The 22,191-nt window shown below is 36.8% G+C and overlaps 1 protein-coding gene across 2 annotated transcripts in view; it reads left to right on the forward strand.

Moving 5' to 3' along the window:
• Positions 1 to 22,191, forward strand: part of Tbck (TBC1 domain containing kinase) — a 148,640-nt gene that overhangs the window by 34,391 nt on the left and 92,058 nt on the right. For both annotated transcript variants that reach the window (XM_029537455.1, XM_021195648.2), the window contains exons 6-19: positions 100 to 241; positions 2,977 to 3,037; positions 4,066 to 4,127; positions 5,843 to 5,904; positions 6,205 to 6,353; positions 8,497 to 8,635; positions 9,411 to 9,510; positions 10,413 to 10,462; positions 10,806 to 10,935; positions 16,973 to 17,071; positions 19,195 to 19,257; positions 19,563 to 19,689; positions 20,804 to 20,854; positions 22,015 to 22,098. In XM_029537455.1, coding sequence (XP_029393315.1) covers positions 100 to 241; positions 2,977 to 3,037; positions 4,066 to 4,127; positions 5,843 to 5,904; positions 6,205 to 6,353; positions 8,497 to 8,635; positions 9,411 to 9,510; positions 10,413 to 10,462; positions 10,806 to 10,935; positions 16,973 to 17,071; positions 19,195 to 19,257; positions 19,563 to 19,689; positions 20,804 to 20,854; positions 22,015 to 22,098 — 1,319 coding nt within the window. The remainder of the gene's footprint in view (positions 1 to 99; positions 242 to 2,976; positions 3,038 to 4,065; positions 4,128 to 5,842; positions 5,905 to 6,204; positions 6,354 to 8,496; positions 8,636 to 9,410; positions 9,511 to 10,412; positions 10,463 to 10,805; positions 10,936 to 16,972; positions 17,072 to 19,194; positions 19,258 to 19,562; positions 19,690 to 20,803; positions 20,855 to 22,014; positions 22,099 to 22,191) is intronic.

Below are 22,191 nucleotides of genomic sequence, written 5' to 3' on the forward strand. Positions count from 1 at the left end.
CAAGTGCTGGAATTAAAGGCTTGCACCACCACTGCCCGGCCAGTTTCTGTCACCATTGTAGCGCAATGTAATTATTTGTTCTTTTCACACATGTTGCAGGTATCCCTCATATCTGGCTCCTGAGGTAATTGCACAAGGAATTTTCAAAACTACTGATCATGTGCCAAGTGAAAAACCATTACCTTCTGGCCCCAGATCAGATGTATGGTCTCTTGGGATAATTTTATTTGAGCTTTGTGTGGTATGTATAAGGAAATTTTAAACTAATAAAATAAATTTTGTGATCATTAGAATTTGCTTTTTAGAGAGGAAGTTGACATAGTAATAAAATATTTTGTTGTACAAATTGACTAGATTTAAATATACTATTATATCAGTCTATAACCTTTGAAGGGTACAGAGTTGAACAAATTCAATAAAAAGAAAGTTTCATTTTTCTATGAGTTTTATGTCACTTGGTTATGTCCTTGGTTTGGGCATCCAGTGCAAGTATGACAGGCTACATGTAAGTCTAAATAGTCTGTGTAATTCAACATCTAGGATTTTATAGAAATTATCAAGATACAAGTGAATACCATACCAGCAGCTAGCAAATGGAACTTTTTGTGTAGTAGGAATGTTTTTTAAAAATGAAAGAAAACTTCATCAAAATCATCCTGCAAGGAAGTGTTTAGTCTGTCATTAAGAACGTGGTAGAGCCATACTGCCATGAGATGTCCCACTGCTGCAGTGTGTGCAAGAGTGCTGTGGTGCTGATGAGAACATGAGGAGAAAACATAAACATTAATATCCACAATAAGAAAAAAACAGCTAATAGAGAAATTATAGCATTAAAACTTTAAAATAAAACCATGTTTTCTAAAACATAAGGTAGTTAAGCTCATTAAACAATTATATAAACTATCAAGAAAACAAAATTTTAATGAAATATATGCAATTATTAAAACAAAGAATGTAATAAGTTCTAGAAAACTGGAAAAACTAAAAGTAGAAATCCTCCCAAAAGCATTTGTACACAAGGATAAAGAGATTGCAAATATTAAAAGTTAAAAGAAAAGGAAGATGTACCCAGATGTTCTAACATCTGTATAATGGAAATATCAAAAGTAGAAAATAAAGCCCTCCTTTTGGAAGTACAGGTTCTGTTAAATAGAAAAAATAAAAACTCACAAAACAACAAAAATACAAATACCTGGAAACTGTATGGTAAACCTGTAGAAGAAAGCAAATAATAAAATAACCGATGACATTGATAGGGTACTTATCAAAATGTAAGGCAATTTATAACAACTTCATATTGACTCTGTCTATCAATTTTTGCAGCAGGCTTCTAAAGTTTATATTTCTAAAATTTGGAAAACTATAGTACATAGAGGCCAAACTCTGTAGGCTATAGTGTAGCAAAGAGTTCTGCAGATACACGCCTGCTCAGCACTCTGAAAGCTAAAGTATTAAAGTCCTTTGGTAAACTTTATTGCTGTTATAGAGAAAAATCTGAAAGCCCACAGTTGTCAAAAAATGATTTTTTTCTCACGAAAATCACAGTGAGAAGGACAGTGCCTATTTTTCTAATAGTGAATATATAGAAGTGACCAATTCAAACATAATTGCAAAAAATTGAATTTTAAATTATTTAATTTACAAAATTAACATTCAAGAATGACAATGAAATGAAGAATGTGTAGAACTGTGAGAAGCACACGACTAAAATTACAGTTTTGAGGGAAAAATACTAGGCCAAATTATAGGCCAGAGTAGCTGAGTGCTCCATGTAGAAGGTATATATGCTAATTTAAGTACACCGTGGTATCTGTGTGTGTTCACAGTGGCAGAAAAGTAGCAGCCAGATGAAAATATACATGGGAACCACATCCTAGAAGATTTTAAGTGCTAAATGGAGATATTTGTATTTGGTTATATAAGTTGTGGGCCAGCTGAAAGTGTTACCGTAGGCCAGCCTGTGCTTCTGGCAAGTGATGGAACATAAAACCAGGAAAGAAAAGCAGCCACTAGGTCTTTTTCACCAGTGTTCTCTCTGATGGTAATTTTGATCTTGAAATATTAAAAATATTTTCATAACTGTTCAGTTTCTTCAACAGTTTTAAGATGAGAGACGTGTGGTATAAAGGGATTAAGATAATTTATCAATGTATTTAATTATTTAGTGATAGAAGAATTCAACTTGTTGTACATACAATTGCCCAACACATGATTTTTGGAGATGAAAATTTTGACTCCCAAATCCATGTTAAGGGGTTTTAGAGGCAAACTGATAAGGAAATAACTAAAATGTAATGTGTATATTAAAGCAGCCTGTAATACCAGCTACTCTTTGCTAGGAAGAACTGAGTTTGAGGCCAGCCTAGAAAGACTGCCTTAAGTTAAGCATAGAGGAAGGGCTAGGGATGGAATACGGCGATGCTGCACTGTTCCAGCAACTGTCCTGATGTAGCACCTTGAGTCCTGGACTCAGTCCCCAGCTTCAAAAGCAACAAAGACAGCACAGAAACTCAGGTCTATTGGAAGATGTGGAATGCCTGTCTGAAGTTGCTTGAGAGGAAGAACTGCTGTGACTGGTTATCTGTGTAGAGAAGGGATTGTTACTTGAGTGAGAGACATAATAAGGATTTCAGGGGTGGAATTCCAGAGCCATCTCTGTGTTTTACTAGACAATACTTTTGGTGATCAGGAAAACTTAACAATAATGTGTGGTTCTCAAAAGTGATCAGTGTTTGGAATCACATTTGGATCTGATGATTGTTAGATGTTGGTGCCATAAGCAATAAATATTACACAACTCTTTTAAGAATGTTAACAGTAGTCAACAGTCAAGCTGATCTTTTAAAAAAAAATCAGTTGAATCTGATAATAAATAGCAGTGCCAATAAAATCAGCTCCAATTAACGTACAAAAGATACCTGGAGCAAGGAGAAAATTCTAAATATTAATAAGAATTTATTTTCCCATTTTATTTAGGGGAGAAAATTGTTTCAGAGCTTGGATATTTCTGAAAGAGTAAAATTTTTGCTTACTTTGGGTAAGTTTCATGCATTTCATTATCTTTCCACCAAATACAGTGCATAGAAATAGCTGTCGTGTACATGGCATGCTCTCTGAAACAGAGAAACACCTGTCTTTAGGTTGCGGTGATGAGGTAAGCATCAGAAGAAATCATGAAGAGTGCCTTTTAAAACATGCAGCAGTTTTCTTTCTTCATGAAGGAACTTGAACCTCCGTGGAAAGAAGTCTTAGTTTCATGATTTAGCCACGTAAACTATTTTCTATAATCAAACTAATAGAATACAAAACTGTACTTCCACAACCATATCTAACCCTTGAGCTCCCTTTCTAATGTAACTAGTCGTATATGAAAAACAATCTAGGAAGAATGTTCATTTCTCTTTAAAACTTGCATATGTAAAACTTTGAAACGTATAGTAGCGCATGCGTAATCTAATTCAGAGTAAGGTAAATTGAATGTATGGTAATGAAGGAGAGAGAACTGATAGGACTATTTCATATGAAGCAGTGACATATCAGAATTCCAGTAACAGGTTACAAAGGATAAAACCTGTGGGAAGGAGGCAATGAATTAACTAAGTGGCATGAAAATTTTATCTGATTCATTAATTCCTTACCAAGACTAGACACTATAGCTGTCAAGGAATTTGGGGCACTGTTAAGTGTGGTCTGAAAACTGAATTTATACTTTTTTATCTCCAGAGATATATGAGGTCATTCTCCAGACCTCATGTAATAAAAATCAATTATTTTTGTAACCATGAAATAACAGTACCATCAAACATTTCTTGGATTTCTTTTTGTATCTTTATGTAAGTTACTATAATTTAGTGCCTGTGCTGAACTGAACTGAGTGGGTAAGCCTCTGTGCTTTTGTCAAAACATGTAAGGAAAGTTAATTCTTTAAATAAAAACAAGTTTTAGTAGCTTAGAGACCAAAACTATGTTATATGATATTTGGAAATTTTTGTCATTTTATTTTCCCTGGTTATTGTGATAGATTAGAAATTCGTGTTTACTCATCTGGCTTTCCTTTTCTCTTAGGCTGTGTAGATGATACTATAATAGTTCTCGCTGAGGAGCATGGGTGTCTGGACATTATCAAGGTTCGTTGTACATGTGTGCTATTCCAACAGACTGTCTGAGACTGGGTCATTTTTAAAGAACAAAAGTAATCATCTCACAGTTTCAGGGTCTGGAAATGTCATGATAAAGGTGCCCATAGGCTCAGGTTTCTGATGAGGGAACGACACTCACAGCAGAGAAGCAAGCTCTTCACTGCAGTGGATACGGGAAGTATGAGATCCCATTCCCAAGATGAAGGCCTGTGGGACCCAGTCACCTCTCATGGCCCACCTCTTTGTTTGTTTGTTTGCTTTTAATTTTATAAATTCTTGAGAACTTCATACAATATTCTGACTATATTCACCCCAATTCTTTTCCCAAGCTCCTCTCATATCAACCCCTAGGTCTCAAATTCACCCCCCCCCATTTAATAACCCATTAAGTCCAGTGTGACCCATATACTCCTTGGTGTGGGTGTCCACTGCTCCCTGGTCTATTTACCAGGAGCCACACCCTTACTCATAACTGATTCCGCCTTCACTAGTTGTCACTGGCTGTCAATAGCTCCCCTACCTTGGGCTCTATGGGTCTCCACCCAGTGTTCCATGATGGTCTTTAAGCCTTGCAGAGGAGGTGTGACATAGATATGGCTAAGCACACCATAGTCACACACTTTCTACACTTCAACCATTATGATTTTTCTCCCTAAACCACCATTCCCTGTACAAAGAAACTTCTCTGATGACGTCTGAGAACTGGATAACCTATGAGGAGAGAGGTGAACTTAGAGAGCTATATGGTCCTAAGTCCATTTAGTAGAGCAATAGTAGCAGGTTCATGCTGGCAGCTTATCTCTTAATGGTATCTACTTGGCCTTAAGTTTCAGGACCTGAATGTAGGAAGGGGCATAGTCAAGTGAGAGCAATATGTTTAGGAAAGTTCATTTTCACATTAGGATACAATAACAAGCTATTAAAGCTGTACTTATCTCTCTGCAAATGCCAGCTTTTTCACAGAGTGTGACAAATTAATAGAAATTTAAATAAAGTCTAAATAAAATTTTTTTCTTTTATTTTATATTTTTTTATTTACATTTCAAATATTATCCTCTTTCCTGGTCTCCCCTTCAGAAACTCCCTATCCCATCCCCTTCCTCCCGATTCCATGAGGGTGATCACCCACCCACTCCCACCTCCTCGCCCTGGCATTCCCCTACACTGGGTCATCAAGCCTTCACAGGACCAAGGGCCTCTTCTCCCATTGATGACCAACAAGGCCATCCTCTGCTACTTATGCAGCTGGAGCATGGAGCCATGTGTACTCTTTGGTCGGTGGTTTAGTCCCTTGGAGGGAGCTTTGGGGGATCTGGCTGGCTGATGTTGTTCTTCCTATGGGGCTGCAACCCCTTCAGCTCCTTCGGTCCTTTCTTTAACTCCTCCTTTGGGGACCCTGTGCTCAGTCCAATGAATGACTCTGAGCATCCACCTCTGTATTTGTCAGGCTCTGGCAAAGCCTCTCAGGAGACAGCTATACCAGGCTCCTATCAGCAAGCACTTGTTGGCATCCGCAGTAGTGTCTGGGTTTGGTGTCTGCATATGGGATGGATCCCCAGGTGGGGCAGTCTCTGGATGGCCTTTCCTTCAGTCTCTGCTTTCTACTTTGTATATGTTTTAAAATCAAAACTTAAGAGATTTTAAATATTTTTGTAAAATATATTTGTACAATTGATTTTCTATTGTTTGTCTTTATTCACCAGGAGCTTCCTGAAAATGTGATAAATATTTTGAAGAAGTGCCTCACCTTCCATCCCTCTAAGAGGTGATTCCTTAGGACGTCAGGCTCATCCCAGGACTCTGTCTATAGAGAGTTGGTTTAGTATTTGGTATGACAGTGATGGACTAAGGGACAATAGCTGCATGTGTTGCAGTACATAGTTGATACCAGTATTGTAAGTGTGATTTAAAATTAGCTTTTTGTGAATAAAAGAAGTCAAATCATGCTCATCTGCGTTAAGGAGGTATCTAAGGCTTTTCACTCCCACCTTGAGTGTGTTATAGCTTGTAGGAAAATTGTTATGACTTTTATCCATGCTCAGTATTTTCAATTGTCTTTCTCAAGGCCAACCCCAGATGAGTTAATGAAGGACCAGGTGTTCAGTGAAGTGTCACCTTTATATACCCCCTTTATCAAACCTGCCGGTCTGTTTTCATCTTCTCTGAGATGCGCTGATTTAACTCTGCCTGAGGATATCAGTGACTTGTGTAAAGGTAAAGATGAATAAAACGTTGGTGATAAATGAGCCTTGTTTCCAAAAGGAGTCCCCTAGCCTGTTGCCTTTTGAATTCATTAGTAACAGGTGTTATGTTCATAGGCTTTTGTGGAAAAACACCAGGGAATTAGGAGGTGATTCTACATTGTGTCGAATGTAAGTCAAATTTTAGACTCTAAATTACTACTATTCCACATAACGTGATTTAAGTGGTGTAGATTGCTGTTGATATGCAGGTGAGGGCAGGCGTAATATAAAACTGGAGTCTGTGATTGGGCAGTGAAAAAAGAAGGCAGGCAGAGAGTTTTAGAGACAGAGGACAGGGGACAGAGAGGGGAGAGGATCAGAGAAGATGGACGCAGGAGAGGACCATCCCGATCCACATGGCTTTAAATAGCCACAGGCAGCTACTAATATCATAGAAGGGATGGAGTAATATAGGACAATTTGTCCAGTCTAGGTGGGTAGCTTGTATCAGTACCAATTGGCTCTGAGTTCATTGTGTGGGCATTGTGTGGGTTGAGAATTTGCTGTTATAAATCTGACTGATAAATCATAAGCCTCTAGAGTTTTGATTTTACTGGGTTGGAGGTGGATGACTGGGAATGTGAGCAGGTTCTATAGCAAGGGAACCAAGAGTTGGGAGTGCTGCCTCATGGTGACCATGGGGGCAGAGAGACCACATTACTAGAGCGTAGACAACAATAGTGGATTGTCTTTTAATGTTACATGCCACAAAGTGGTCTAAAATTCATCATCAGTAGGAAGTCTGCCATCATATTGTCCCATGAAGCATGAGGAAAGGAGTGCTTTGTTGACAGAGGGCTTTCTACCACATTCCTTTCTGTAGAGTATAAAAATTCCTGTTCTGTCCCTCTATATGGGGAATAAATTTTCCAGATTTTACCTTTTCTAGCTTCTCTAGAGTTAGGAAGCAGGCTATGGCTAAAGTTGCCTAATAGGATCACTGTGCACATCAGCTTAATGTGAGTTTCATCTGGGGGCAAGAAAAGTACTGAAGTAGCAGTTTTTCTTCTGTTGTGAGTGTAGGAACTATGTCAAGATTTTTGACAATCTCTGGCCCTTCACTGTCTTTATGCATGAGCCACTTTTACGAGAAGTTCAACCTGTTACAAAGATGAATCAAAATGTACTAATCGTGACACACCTGCACCCAGACACCCCAGTCAAGTGCACCCTAGCCTTCCAGTTTCACTATGGGCAGAAAGCTTGTGTGACCATCACAGTCCAGAGGCATAAGCTTACTAAACCGTGTGACCTGCTTATAGGACCATAGGATGCTGTCCTTTCTCCTTGCCACCAACATCATAAAAAGTATTCCCTCCTCTCAGGTCAGTTAGACCTTCTCCTGTGACAAGCCATATAAGGAAGAAAGGAGTCAAGCCAGGCATGGTGGCACACACCTTTAATCCCAGCACTCAGGAGGCAGAGGCAGGTGGATTTCTGAGTTCGAGGCCAGCCTGGTCTACAAAGTGAGTTCCAGGACAGCCAGGGCTATACAGAGAAACCCTGTCTCAAAAAACCAAAAAAAAAAAAAAAAAAAGAAAAAAGGAAGAAAGGAGTCCTCTGGTGCTATTGCAAATTGATTCTGTTTTCTCCTCCCATGGCCTCAAGCGCAGGCCAGTTTTCTCCAGTATTTACTGTAAGAACTGGCCAGGATCTGGTGAAAAATTTTACTGATGTGCCAGTGTCCCTGTATAACTGCACATCCTGAGACTTTAACTCTCAGACCTGTCTGCATTGAGCTTCAGCAATTCATCAATTATAGTTCTGCTTTTACATGAATTATAGTTCTGCTTTTACATGAATTATAGTTCTGCTTTTACTATTCTGGTTCTGATTCCTGAGCCTTTTTTGCTGTTCTTGTGCATTCTCCTATGTGCTCCTCCAATCTTGTAGATAGTAGTTTGCCTCTGTTCTGTTACCTTTCTTATGATTCTTACATAAGATTTTCAGTCTCATCTGTATAGTGTTAGGTAGAGTAGCAACTTGAAAACAGACACACAGAACTGATAAGCGGTTCTTCAGCTACTTTTATTAGAATGTCAGCTGTTATTACCATCAGCTGTTGATACAGACAGAAATGGTAATAGTAATGTTGAAAATGTTACCATTAATAGATACAGACAGTGACTACCTGGCGGAGAGATCTATTGAGGAAGTTTACTACCTTTGGTGTTTGGCTGGAGGGGACCTGGAGAAGGAGCTTATAAACAAGGAAATTATTCGATCCAAACCTCCTATCTGCACACTCCCCAAGTAAGTGAAGGAAACCTTTGGAAATAACAGTTTAAATTTTTGGTTGTTTTTTATTTCATTTATTTTGGTAGATATTGTAATTACATGAACATGGAAGCAGTTAGACTCACACTTGTTGGATGGGTTAGAATTTGTAGTTGCAGCGTTTTCTCTTTAAAGCAGTGACCCTCGGCCTTCCTGAGGCTGTGACCCTTTAGTACAGTGCCTCATGCTGTGGTGACCCCACCATAAAAGTGTTTTGTTGCTACTTCACAACTGTAATTTTGCTTCTGTTATAAATCATAATTTAAGTATTTGTGTTTTCTGATGGTCTTAGGAGACCCCTGTAAGCAGGTTGTTCTAGCCCCAAAGGAGTCACAACTCAGGCTGAGAACCACTGCTCTAATAGTATCAGTGACAAAGTTAACCAGGACAGCATATGCCAGAATTATAACTAATCGAGAGATATATAAACGTCAGTCTTGTCAGGAGAAACTTCAACTAGCAGTTAAAGTTTTTGAAAACTTGTTTTTAAAGACAAGTTCTCATGTAGCCCATGCTAGTCTTGAACTCATTGACTATTCTCAAACTCCTGACACTCCTACCTCCGCCTTCTAAGCACTGGGATGTAGGCTTTATGCACCACACTATGCTCGATTTTTAAAATCTACTGTCTAGTCTGAAGTTTATTTCTTCTTTATGATGAGAGTGTGGTAGGAAATGTTTTAGAAGAAATAAATCATATTTTTATGATCATCATAACAACTGTTTTTTTTTCTTTTTCTTTAAATCTTAGTTTTCTCTTTGAAGATGGAGAAAGTTTTGGACAAGGTCGAGATAGAAGCTCACTCTTAGATGACACCACTGTCACGTTGTCTTTGTGCCAGCTAAGAAATGTAAGGATGAAAGCTTAACAAATATGCCTCATTTAAAGATAACACACAACACTTTGCATTTGTGATACACGAGAGATCTTCTATAGTGTGTGTCTGGAGTAGAACTGTCAGAAAATATCTGTGTAAACTGTAAGTTCAGCTGTAAGTACACTGTAAGTACACTGCCGGATACTTACAACAAGATTATCTTTGCATCTTCATTGACTAAGTCTTCCTATTTCTCCATTTACTAAACATAGTACATTTTAAGTAATTCTAAACATTTTAAATGTTTAAATAAAAACAAAAATTTAAAATTTAAATAGTTGATCAGATTCTGATGTTTTAAAAGGTATAATACTAATTACAGTTGCCTGGTTACAGTGCAGTTGTAAGTTTCAGCTATGTGTTTACCTGTTCTGTATATTACATGATCTTATATTTCATCAGTACTTCTGAGTGAGTTGTCATTTAAAAGCTTTAAAAAGTATACTCCAGAAATTGTGACTTTACCAATTATATTTCATGCAAATATCTTTGAAGAATATATGAAAGAACATATTTTTAGTAATCTTTTAATAAATGAATATATTAAAATAGCTTTTTCTAATCATTATTATTTATATAATTTAAAATATTTTATACATTAACTTTTGTATTGTTAGTAATTTGGTGTTATGTGTGAGGAAATGTTAGGAACACTGCCTATAGAGGGGGGAAAGAGAAGACTACTCATATGTAACCCTTGTCAGAAGTATGGTGTGCTTGAACGTTCATGAAACAGACTAATCTTTAGATCCTATCTTTTACTTCTTTGTACTGTTGTAAATTTATAATGTTTACATAACTATTCTTTTTAAGTAGATATTACTCTTACTACCCAACATGGTGATTTATAAGCACTTTGTTTTTTATATTGGCAGAGATTAAAAGATGTTGGTGGAGAAGCGTTTTACCCATTGCTTGAAGATGAGTGAGTAGATGTTCCTTCTTCTGACACATCATGATTCTGTTAGATTAATAAGAAATGTGTAGATTTTAAATAGAACATTTATAAAGTTGTGCTTTAATATTGTCTTTGTTGGCCCTTGGTCTTGTGAAGATTCTATGTGGCAGTATAGGGGAATGCCAGGGCCAGGAAGCAGAAGTGGGTGGGTTGGGGAGCAGAGGGAAGGGGGAGGGGATAGGGGGCTTTCGGAGAGGAAACTAGGAAAGAGAATAACATTTGAAATGTGAATAAAGAAGATATCTAATACAAAAAATCAGAAGCAAAAAAAAAATTTGTCCATAGTTTTACATTGGTTGTTCCTTTACAGCCAGTCAAGTTTGCCGCATTCCAACAGCAACAATGAGTTGTCTGCAGCTGCCACCCTGCCTCTAATCATCAGGGAGCGGGATACAGAATATCAACTAAACAGGATTATTCTCTTTGACAGGCTCTTGAAGGTAGGAACATATTGTGATATATCTAACATATCAAGTGTTAATGATGGTCCCTATGAGTCTCCCTCTAATGCTGTTAGTTTAATGTTTAATTTCTTATAGCTTGAAATTATGAGTACAGTAATTCATATAATCTTCTGGAACTAACTTCTCTAACTTTTAAAATTGATAGAAGTTCTAAAATGAAAATATGTGAAAGATTACCTCAGGCAAAGAATTAACATTATTTTTAAAGAAGGCATAAAAGTCAATAGGAAAAGGTACCAGTGTTGATAGAAATAGGGTATAAACTATGAATATAACTAGTCAACAACTATATTAAACTCACTGTACTAGGAATTTCAGTTTCAGTGCGATACTCTTCCACAACCCGAGCGTGACCAGCACAGGCTTGTGAAGACTGGGCTTCTCCTTTCAGATTGGAAACATTCTGCAAAGCAGTTTTCAGGTGTATATCATGTAGCTAAGACATAAAGATCCTGTGTGCTAATAATTGTCTTCTAGAAGTTCCTTCAATTTGCAGATTTATAGATGTTAAATGTGCTAGACATACAAGAATTTACATAGCTTATGCTTAGCACATACCTTATATACCAGAATTTTACAAGGGTTTTGTCTTCTTTGATCATAGAACACGAGAACCCTGGTTTTCAGTCACTTATAATCCTCCCTGATTAAGAACAGGTAGAGCAAGCCCTTGTTTTTAACTTTATTGTACAGCTTTTGGAGATGTTGAGGTGGATTCATCTGTTTATTTATATAGATAAAACCAGACCCAGTGGTTAATAATCTTAAAAATGTATTAAAGGTCTCCTCAACTCTATCACCAATCTGTATTACAGTGCCCAGACTAGAATATGAACCTAGTAATTTGAGACATTTTCTTTTTCTTGCCTTGATACTATTTTCCTTTTAATTATTATTTTTAAATTTTATTTATCATGATTATTATGATGATGGTGGTGGTAGTAATGGTGGTGGTGGTGGTGGTGGTGGTGTGTGTGTGTGTGTGTGTGTGTGTGTGTGTGTATACGCTCACAATGTATGTGTGGGCGCCTGTGCCAGAGTGTACACGTGGAAACCAGTGGGTGACTTTGTGAACCATGGATTCAAGCTCAGATCAATTATCAAGCTAGTGCAGCGAGTGCCTTTACCTACAGAGCAGTTTCTCTGACTCCCTTTCAATCATATATATGTCAGTTATATTCATGACATATAGGAACTATATGTCAGTACATATTTATGAGGTACCAGTGGTATATTTAATCCATGTTTTGCAAATAATCTTATCTACTTTTTCAAATATTTACCATTTATTTGTGACAAAATAGTTATCAATTTTTGTGACATCCTCATGAGATACAATGCGGTATTATTAATTTATAAGTAGCTGCTCTTTTGTGCACTAGAATGTTAGTATTTATTTCATTGACCTACCTCTCATATCAAGTAACTTTTTCCTTCCTTCTCTCACTGCTGTGCTCTCCAGCTCCTGCTGAGTACAAAGTACTTGCTAATGACTCGACCTCTTGGAACTTGTAGGAGACCACTTTTCTAATTGTTTTTCTTCTAATTCACAGATGAGTGACCATATGTATTTGTCTTCTCGGTGTTTGGCTTATTTGATTTAACATAGTATCTTCATGTTTTTTTCATGTTCTCACACATTACAGGATTTCGTGTTTGGGAGCTGAATGATATTCCACTTACAATATACACTGCGTTTCCTTTATCTACCCATCATTGGTGGACATAAGTTAATTCTATTTGTTGCATATTAGGAATCGTAGTAGTTCAGTAAACATGTCACTGCAGATGTCCGCTGGACATGGTGACTCCATTTCCTCAGCATTCATACCTAGAACTGGAAATTGTGGATCATAATAAGTGTTACAGGTTGAATATAAAATATCCCACACAGGCTTCTGTCTGTGAACACTTGGTCACTCTGTTTTAGGATGTTGTGGAACCCTTAGAAGGTGCAGTGTAGTTGGATACCCTGAGTCCTTCCAATAGACTTTGATGTTTATAGCACATCTCTGATTCTGGCTTAAATCTCCTTGCTTCCATATTGGTACCACATAACTGTGATGGATGGTCCTGCCCAGCCATGACTCAGGGATGAGAAAAATAACTAATACAATCAGACAGGTCTATCTGTAACTTTTGAGGACATTCCATGTTGTTTCCCATAATAGCTGTATGAATTGATGTTGCCATCCACAGTGAACCTTAGTAGAGGTCATAGTAGCCATAAGGAGGTGAGACGCTTCTGTGTGGTTTATGCTTTGCATTTCCCCAGGGGTTGGTGATGCTGAGAGTGTTTTCAATGTCCAGTGCCTATTTGCAGATATTCTTCTGAGAAATGTCTATGTAGATCAACTGGGAGTTATTTAATTTTTTTAAACTATTTTGGTTTTGGTTTCTTTACTGTGCTCTGAATATCAATTCCATGTCAGTTGTAAAGGTTGCCAATATTTTCTACAATTCTGTAGACCATTTCTTACTCTACTGATTGTTTAATTAGCTTTTAACTTTTAACTTGATATATCCATTTTTCCTTCTGTTTCATACCTTTAAAATAATTCCTTAAAAAAATTAAGTCCAACATCCTTTCATATCTTCTTCTGTCTTTTTTATTTGTTTTTTTTTTTATTGGTTATTTTATTTATTTACATTTCAAATGTGCCCCACTTCCCAGTCTCCCCTCAGCAAGCCCCCCATCCCGTTCCCCCTCCTCTTTGCCTCTGTGAGGGTGCTCCTCCACTCATTCCCCCACTCCCACCTCACCTCTCAAGCATCCCCTACACTGGGGCATCAAGGCTCCATAGGACCTAGGGCCTCTCCTCCCATTGATGTCCTACAAGGCCATCCTCTGCTACATATGTAGCTGGAGCCATGGGTCCCTCCTGTATACTATTTGGGGGGTTCTTTTTCCCTGGCAGCTGTGGGTGGTATGGTTAATTGATATTGTTCTTCCTATGGGGTTGCAAACTCCTTCAGTCCTTCCCCTAACTCCTCCATTGGGGCCCTGTGCTCAGTCCAGTGGTTGGCTGTGAGCATCTGTGGCTGCATTTGTCAGGCTCTGGCAGAGCCTCTCTGGGAATAGCTATGCCAGGCTCCTGTCAGCAAGCACTTCTTGGCATCAGCAATAGTGTCTGGGTTTGGTGTCTGCAAATGGGATGGATCCCCAGGTAGGTTGGTCTCTAAATGGCCTTTCCTTCAGTCTCTGCTCCATTTTTGTCCTTGAATTTCCTTTAGATAGGAACAATTCTTGGTTAAAATTTTGAGATGGGTGGATGGCCCCATCCCTCATTTGGGGGCCATGTCTATCTACTGGAGGTGGGATCTTAGGGTTCTATCTCCCCTTTGATGGGTGTTTAGGCTAATGTCATTCCTGTTGGGTCCTGGGAACCTCTTGCTTCCCTGGTGTCTGGAACTTTCTAGTGGCTATCGCCAGTCCCCCTCCCCCCCCACCGCTACCTATTTCTTCTAGCCGTTTTACATTTCATGGCTTTATATTTAGGTGTGTGCCTACTTTGAGTTGATTTTATAATCATTGAGAGAAGAGTCTTTTCAGGGGTTTTGTTTACTTGGTTTTACAGGTTATTTTTTGTGTGCTTGCTTGCTTGTTTTCTTGTGGACACCTAATTTTTCTAACCCATGTACTGACCAATGGTTTGTGGGTGCCTGAGTTTATGCCCACTGGTTACTCTGCTCTGTTGTTGTATCAGTTTTCAGTCTGGCGCCAGGATTGTTTTCTTTTATTACCTTTGTAGTGTAGTTTATATAGTATATTATATATAAAACCAGAGAATACAATGTACTGTGCTCAAAATGGGTTTGCTTTTGTTTTTATTGCTATTTAGGATTGTTTGATCTTATACTTTGAAGAATATCATGTATGTTTTGACAGAGATTACATTGAATCTGTAGATTGCTTTTGATAGTATGTTCATTCTAACAATATTTAATGATCATTCCATAAATCTGAGACATTTTTCCCACTTTTACGCATCTTCATATCCTTCCTGGGTTTTGAATTTTATGGTTTATTTTTTTGTTTGTGACAGTCTTACTATATAGCCTAGGCTGACTTCAAACTCATCATCCTCCTGCATCATCATTCTGAGTGCTGGGATTGCAAACATGTAACACCATTCTCAGCCATTTGGTTTTTTAAATCATTTTGTAGAAACAATTTAGAGATTTTTTATCAAATTTATTTTATAAATTTAGGTACTATTTTATAAATGAGTATATAAAATAAAATTTCTAAATTCTATTGTAGATAAAGTTCCTTTCTTGATTTCTTTTACAGATATTTCATTATTGATATAATGAAACTGACTTGTCTGTTGATTTCATATACTACAACTTCACTAAGTTTGTTCTAGTACATTTTTGGAGGAATCTTTAGGGGTTTGTATAAATAGGTCATGTTTCTGTAAACAGCTTGTAAGGCCTTTACTTCTTTGTCCTCCCTGATGGCAGACTAGGAGTTCTGTAACATTTTGGATAAGAAGAGAGAGAGTGGACATCTCTGTCTTATTCCACATCTTAGAATGAATGTGTTCCTCTTTTCTCCATGTGGAATACTGTTAGCTGTGGGCTTGTTCATGTACTGTGGTACATTCTATTCCATCCTGTTTGTAAATATTCTTTTCCTGGACAAGGTGATGAATCTTGTGAAATTTTTTTATATTTTTTGATAAGATAATATATTATTGTTCTTCATTGTGTTAATATTGTGTATTCCACTTTTGCTTTGTATGTGGCAAGCCATCATATGAATCCCACTGGATTATACTGAGTTTTTCATGGGCTATGGGACTGTTTATAGTATTATGTTAAAAATTTGTGTTTTGTAGTCATTAGGGATGCTGGCCTATAGTTTTCTTGTCTGGGTTTGATATAGGGTAATGCTGTGCACTAAAACGAGTTTAAACAAATTCTTCCTATTTGTTTTTAGAAATAATTTGAGAATTGATAATTAGTTCTAAGTATTTGGTGATATTGAAATGCCTAGTCCTAGAGTTTACATTGAACTGGGAATCTTTTTACTCTGGATTCAGTTCTGATAACCTACTTTCAACTTGCTCATCATTCAGTCTTAAAGGGTGTGTGCTGCCTAGTTTGGATTTTGTTCATTCCTTCCAGTTTATCAAAGTTACCGACTATAGTTGTTCCTAATCTCTGACAATCCTTTATATTTCTGTGGTATCAGTCATATGTGTTTCCTTTTAACTTTGATTTTATTTTTGTCTTTTCTCTATTTTAATGAATTTATTTTTATTTATTGGAGGGGGAAGGGAGAGGAGGGAGAGGTGGAGGGAGGGAAAGGAGAGGGAAGGAGAGGGAGAGAGAGTACCTGAGTGAATATATGTATGTGCACAATGTGTGTGCAGTGTCCACAGAGGTTAGGAGAGAGTATTGGATCCCCGGAACTGGAGTTATAGACAGTTGTGAGTCACCATGCGAGTACTGGGAACCAGACTCTGGTCCTTGGAGAAAGCAGAAAAAGCTCTTTACCACTGAGCCATCTCCAGACTCCTCTCTTCTCTTTCTTACTTTAAAGTATAGCTAAGGGCTTTTTAATTTTGTTTGCTTTTAAAGCCATTGCATTTATTTATTTTTTTACTGTTTTCTGGACTTATTTCATTTATTCTCGCTCTAACGTGTATAGCTGACATTTGTCTCACTTTTTCAGTCCTCTTTTTCAGTCCCTCTTGCTTGTTATTGCGAAATGGTTTTGCTTGTTTGATGTAGTTACTGATTTGTGTGACTTTCCCTCAAAGAGCTAATTTTACTGTATCCCATAGGCTTTTGCTATGTTGTTTCCATTATTGCTTGTGTCAAAATATATTTTAATTTCCTTCACAACTGGATTCATTGATAGTTCAGAAGTATACTGTTGACCTCCTATGGATCTAAATAATTTTCAAATGTATTCTGGTGATTGATTTCTAGTTTTATTGTATTCTTTTTGCTAAATATACATGATATGATTTTAATTTTGACTATTTTTATCTTATCATAGGCTTACCCATACAAAAAAAATCAAATCTGGAAAGAAGCAAGAGTTGATATCCCTCCACTTATGAGAGGATTAACCTGGGCTGCTCTTTTGGGAGTTGAGGTACGAAAGCAAAAAGCGTGGAAATGGATAAGTAGTGTATAGAAAGAGTATAAAGTGTTCAGTATCACCAGGTGTAGGGATTCATAGTTATCTTCCAGTGTGTGGGAAGCTGTTGCAGTGGATTATGAGTTTAAGGTCAGCCTGGAGTACATGGAAGAATTGCATCTCAGAAACACTATAATGCTTCACATATAACTTTTCTTCACGAATAGAAAACTATATATTAAAATATTTAACAATTTTAAGTAGAAAGCTTTTGAAAATAATAGAATATAATTATTTTAATATTTTACTTTAATATTGTACTTATTAGTGTCCATAGGAAATATCATTATTATTTTAAACTAGTTATCTAGTGAATATATATCAGTTATAAGTACCATCCTGCTTATGAAGTATGCTCCTTTTTAAATATAACTTTAATTTATAAGTGGTTCCAAATTGATTAATATTTTAATTCAGTTGTGGCTTGTCAAAATTATGGATGTAATTTAGTGGCTTTTCGCATAGCTGTTCCACCTGGCCAGCCTGCCAAGAGAAGTAGTTGCTTTGTCTTCTGTTCCTGATCTGCAGCAGTGAGGGAAAGCGCACTGCCCCGAGTTACTCACAAAGTGTCTTCTCAGAAGAGACTGGTGACAAGTCATGATGATAGTCCTTGCCATATTGTTTCATTTCCTACCAATTTCCTTTTCATTCTGTCTGCTTGTGTTCTCACATAGATAAATAACACCATTTTAGTTCCCTCAACCATTTTTAATCTTTTTAAAGTTTTTTATTTATTTTATACAATGTATTTTTCGTATTGTTTCTCCTACTCCATCCATTTCCTCCCAGATCCTCTCTACCTCCCTACCCACCCTACTCTCTCTCTCTCTCTCTCTCTCTCTCTCTCTCTCTCTCTCTCTCTCTCTCAAATTAAAACAGACTAACAAAATTATGGAGTGCATTTGTATTAGCCAATTGTTGCTAAATGTGGGGCCCATCCTATAGTATGGCCTTAGTTATTTTTAACCTTTATAGACCTCTGTTGGCACAATTTTTTTCTATTCCTGATTCTCTTAATGAGAGTCTACAAATTTCTTTGAATGTGTTTGGTTACTTCACAAGATTGCCTGTTGCTTTTTACCACATGTTAATAATTAGTGCAATAGAACTGTACTATATTCCAGTCTAGAAAGATTCACATTGTCAGGTTTTCCAAACCTGTTATTAATAGATATCCCAAAAAATATATGCAGTAAATAATTTTACTGAATTTTTGGCTTTCTCTACCACTATAGTAAGTCATAAGAACTTTTACACAAGTGATTCTATAGAACATGATTGAAGTTTAAAGTATTGTATTCAGATATTCTTTGTATGACCCTGTAAGAAATGTTTATGAACCTACTGTTCTCTGTTCACAGCGTATTTACCCACTGTTCCTGCTGCTGTCATTCTTCTGAACAACTTTATTTGCCTCACCTGCTTTAACAGATAATCTTCTGATAAGATAATCCTCTCTCTAAAATAATACCTTTTTCGTGAAAATGTTGATTTATGAGTTAGTAATGCAGAGAAAATAGCATTTTGGTGTACTTTCTAGCTAAGTGACCTCTAAGGTCATTTACCATTTCGTATATGTAATTCAAAGGGGTTCTTTGGTTGTCGATTTTGTTTCTTTTTGAAGTAAGGTCTGACTGTGTTGTCACAGCATCTACCTGCTTCTTTCTCTTGAGTGTTGGGATTACAGCTGTATATCAACACACCAGGTAAAGATCCACCTCACCTAAGTGGAACTTCATCAGACATGGATGGTCAAAGATGTAGAGAATTTCTATACTTTAGTTTAAATATAACCGTTCATATTTAGGTAGATCTTCAAAATTAGACTTTTGTTAAGAAACAGGTTTTTCCTTTGAAGCATCACTAATTCAAAAATTTCAAATATAGAAGCTCTGATATTGACATCTTGCTGAAAAAAAATGGATTTTGCATTTTTAGAGACATTGTACCAGTAAATTTTATTCAAGTATTTTAAAAAGAACTATAAAATTAAAATACTTATGATCCCAGCATATTAATGTGTACTTCCAATTTCATCAAGGATGTAAGGAATTTATGTGTTATTTTATCTTTTGCAGGGAGCTATTCATGCCAAGTACGATGCCATTGACAAAGACACTCCGATTCCTACAGACAGACAGGTAAGGTGCTCTCAGACAGTGCTCACAATTCTTTACATGCTAGAAGGTACGATGATACCTCTTCTCTTCATTATGAGTATTCTTCCACTGCCCAATGTCTGTGTTGTTAGAAAAAGAGTTTCTCTTATACTCAGAAACTAATGTGTGATGCTTCCAGAGATTAGTTTAAACCCCCATGCACTTTGCCAATGGATTCTAAAGGTGAAATATTCTAAAGGAATCTCTTCTATGTGCTGAAGAGGCGAGGGCTGGGAGTGTGTGGGATCATCTGTTACACTTGCTCCTTCCTGCTCTGCTGCTTACAGATTGAAGTGGACATCCCTCGCTGTCATCAGTACGATGAGCTGTTGTCATCACCAGAAGGCCATGCAAAGTTCCGGCGTGTACTGAAGGCCTGGGTAGTTTCTCATCCTGATCTTGTGTACTGGCAAGGTAACATTTCAGTTACTACAATTTTTCTTCAGGTCTTTTCTCTTTCATCTTGAAGAGGAGAAAAGCCTCTAAAATTCTAGTGTCTTTTAAAGATGTTAACTTTAAATAAATTATCAAACAAACTTGGTCTAGATGTATTGAAGATATCATTTTATGTGACATTTAAAAGTCAACATCTTTCAGTGACATTGACAGGAAAACAGTCTAATCTGTGTAAACAGTTTTAATCATATCAAAGTAGTGAAATAACTCATGCCAAAAGAGATGTTAGGCTATTTGAGAATGTTACCACTGAAGTATTCCTAATAGATAATTGTAGTTATTAGGAATGGAATATCACCTTAAATTGCTCATTTCATTTTTTTCTTTTTCTTTCTACTATCATTAATGTCTCTAATTTCCTGGATTTCTTCATTTGTCATTATTATCTTTATTATCATTAATTCATAAATAAGAAACCTATTCAACCCAACCCTATTTCTGAGTGCTTTGTTCTGAGCAGTGGTTTTGGTTTTGAGTGTTGTACTGCTCACCAACCACTCATGAAGGTATGATTATTTTTGCCCAGCACACCGCAGAGTACATTTCCTCCTAACCCATTACAGGTCCATTTTGTGTGTTCTTTCAGCATGGTAACAGATTAAAAGTACTATTATCAATAAATAAATGTGGTTCTATACTTTATTTCATAATCCTGAAGGAAAAAAGCTTATATCACAAAGATGCATCTCCTACATGAGAAAACATACCTGAAGAGGCCAATAATTACCAAATTCACACATGGTTTGGGTCAGACATAGGACTGAATCCATCATATTTATGTCACTATTGCTGTGCTGCTCTTCGCCTTGTGTGGGACTCTGGTCTGTCAGACCCTACTGTTTATTCTGTGTAGTAACTACTTACAGAACACACATCTGTGCTGGTGTGCACACAATACTTATGTATTTGGAGAGATGCAGGAATGGAGGGAGGTAACTACTGACAATGCACATTTGTGCCGGTGTGCACAAAATGCTGATGTATTTGGAGAGATGCAGGAATGGAGGGAGAGCTCCGCAGCTCTTCTGCAATGCACTCATTTCTCTCTTTCCTTTCAACTCCCCTGCATCAGGTCTTGACTCACTCTGTGCTCCATTCCTGTATCTAAATTTCAACAATGAAGGTAAGCTTTCTATCACTGAGAAATCACTATGCATATTATTCTTAACTATCAGCCTCAGAACCAGAAGTTTTATCTTAAAATTCTTATATTTTACCTTGCATGTGTCATAAAATATTGTGAAATTGTGTTAATTTCTTTTAGAGGGTGAAAGTAATTAGTTGAGTATTAAAGGGTATTCCTTGTCATGAGACCATTCCTGACAGTTTGGTGAGAATTATTCTAATTCTGCTGAATTACCTTACCCACTTTGATGAACATTTTTATGATCTCTGGGAGAAGATTTCGACTTTCCTAGAAATTACTGTTAAATATATTTTCTAAATAGTTTGTAAACCAATCAATATTGGTTAGGTTTTTCCCTTATTATATATCCAACACATATTATACCAAACATACTTGTTTAATGGAAACTTCTTCATGCCTTTTGTGATCTTAGGCAACACTGTGTGGATCAGGAAATTAATCCTGGGTCTGTTTTGTTCTCATGGCCCATATGCCAGTGCTGCCAGCCTTTGTTTGTCCAGCTGTTTGTTAATGGCAGGATTTTTGGTTTCTAACACTGTTTTAGGACCTCTCATAGTAGATTTTTAAACTACTGTGTTAGATTTGATACACTCAAATTTAGAGAGAAAAAAAAGACAAAAATATCTTGAAAAATTTATATTTCTTTCTTTGAATGACTTTATAGTGCTCTCTTCTGATAAGCTCACTCACGAGTCTGATCTGGTTTTTGCTGACTTACTCAGGTATACGCAATTATTAGTTATGGATTCAAGAGTAATAAAAGCCTGTATTTGAAAATACAGGTTATAACTAGTACTCTGAAACCCAGGAATCTTGAATGTATCAGCAGTGATTAATGATTATGAGGCTCCTGCACCTTGTTAATAATGAATGCTTAGAAGTTTAAAAAAATAAAGTCTAGGCAATTAAGCTTTTATTGTAGGATATAATGATTGCCACAGCAATTTGAAATTGAAATTTCTAGAGTGTTTATCTTTCAGTGCCTCCTTTTTAAATATCAGAAGCTTTTTTACCTATAATTTTGTGCTTCCAGCATTTAGGTCATAATTGTGTTTAATAGTAGACTCTCAGAGTGTGTGCTGAGTGAGTAAGAGCTCTCACTATATTAACTGAGTGTGGCTTTGCTTTGTTCTTAGCTTTGGCGTATGCATGCATGTCTGCTTTTATTCCCAAATACCTGTATAACTTCTTCTTGAAGGACAACTCACATGTAATACAAGGTAAGCAAATCTTTTTTCCTGTCTTCATATAGGGACACATTTCCATCAGAGGCCACCAATCTTCAGGATAATAGTTTTGACCCAGTAGCATAT

Source organism: Mus pahari, chromosome 4, assembly GCF_900095145.1.
Source record: "Mus pahari chromosome 4, PAHARI_EIJ_v1.1, whole genome shotgun sequence".
NCBI lineage: Eukaryota > Metazoa > Chordata > Mammalia > Rodentia > Muridae > Mus > Mus pahari.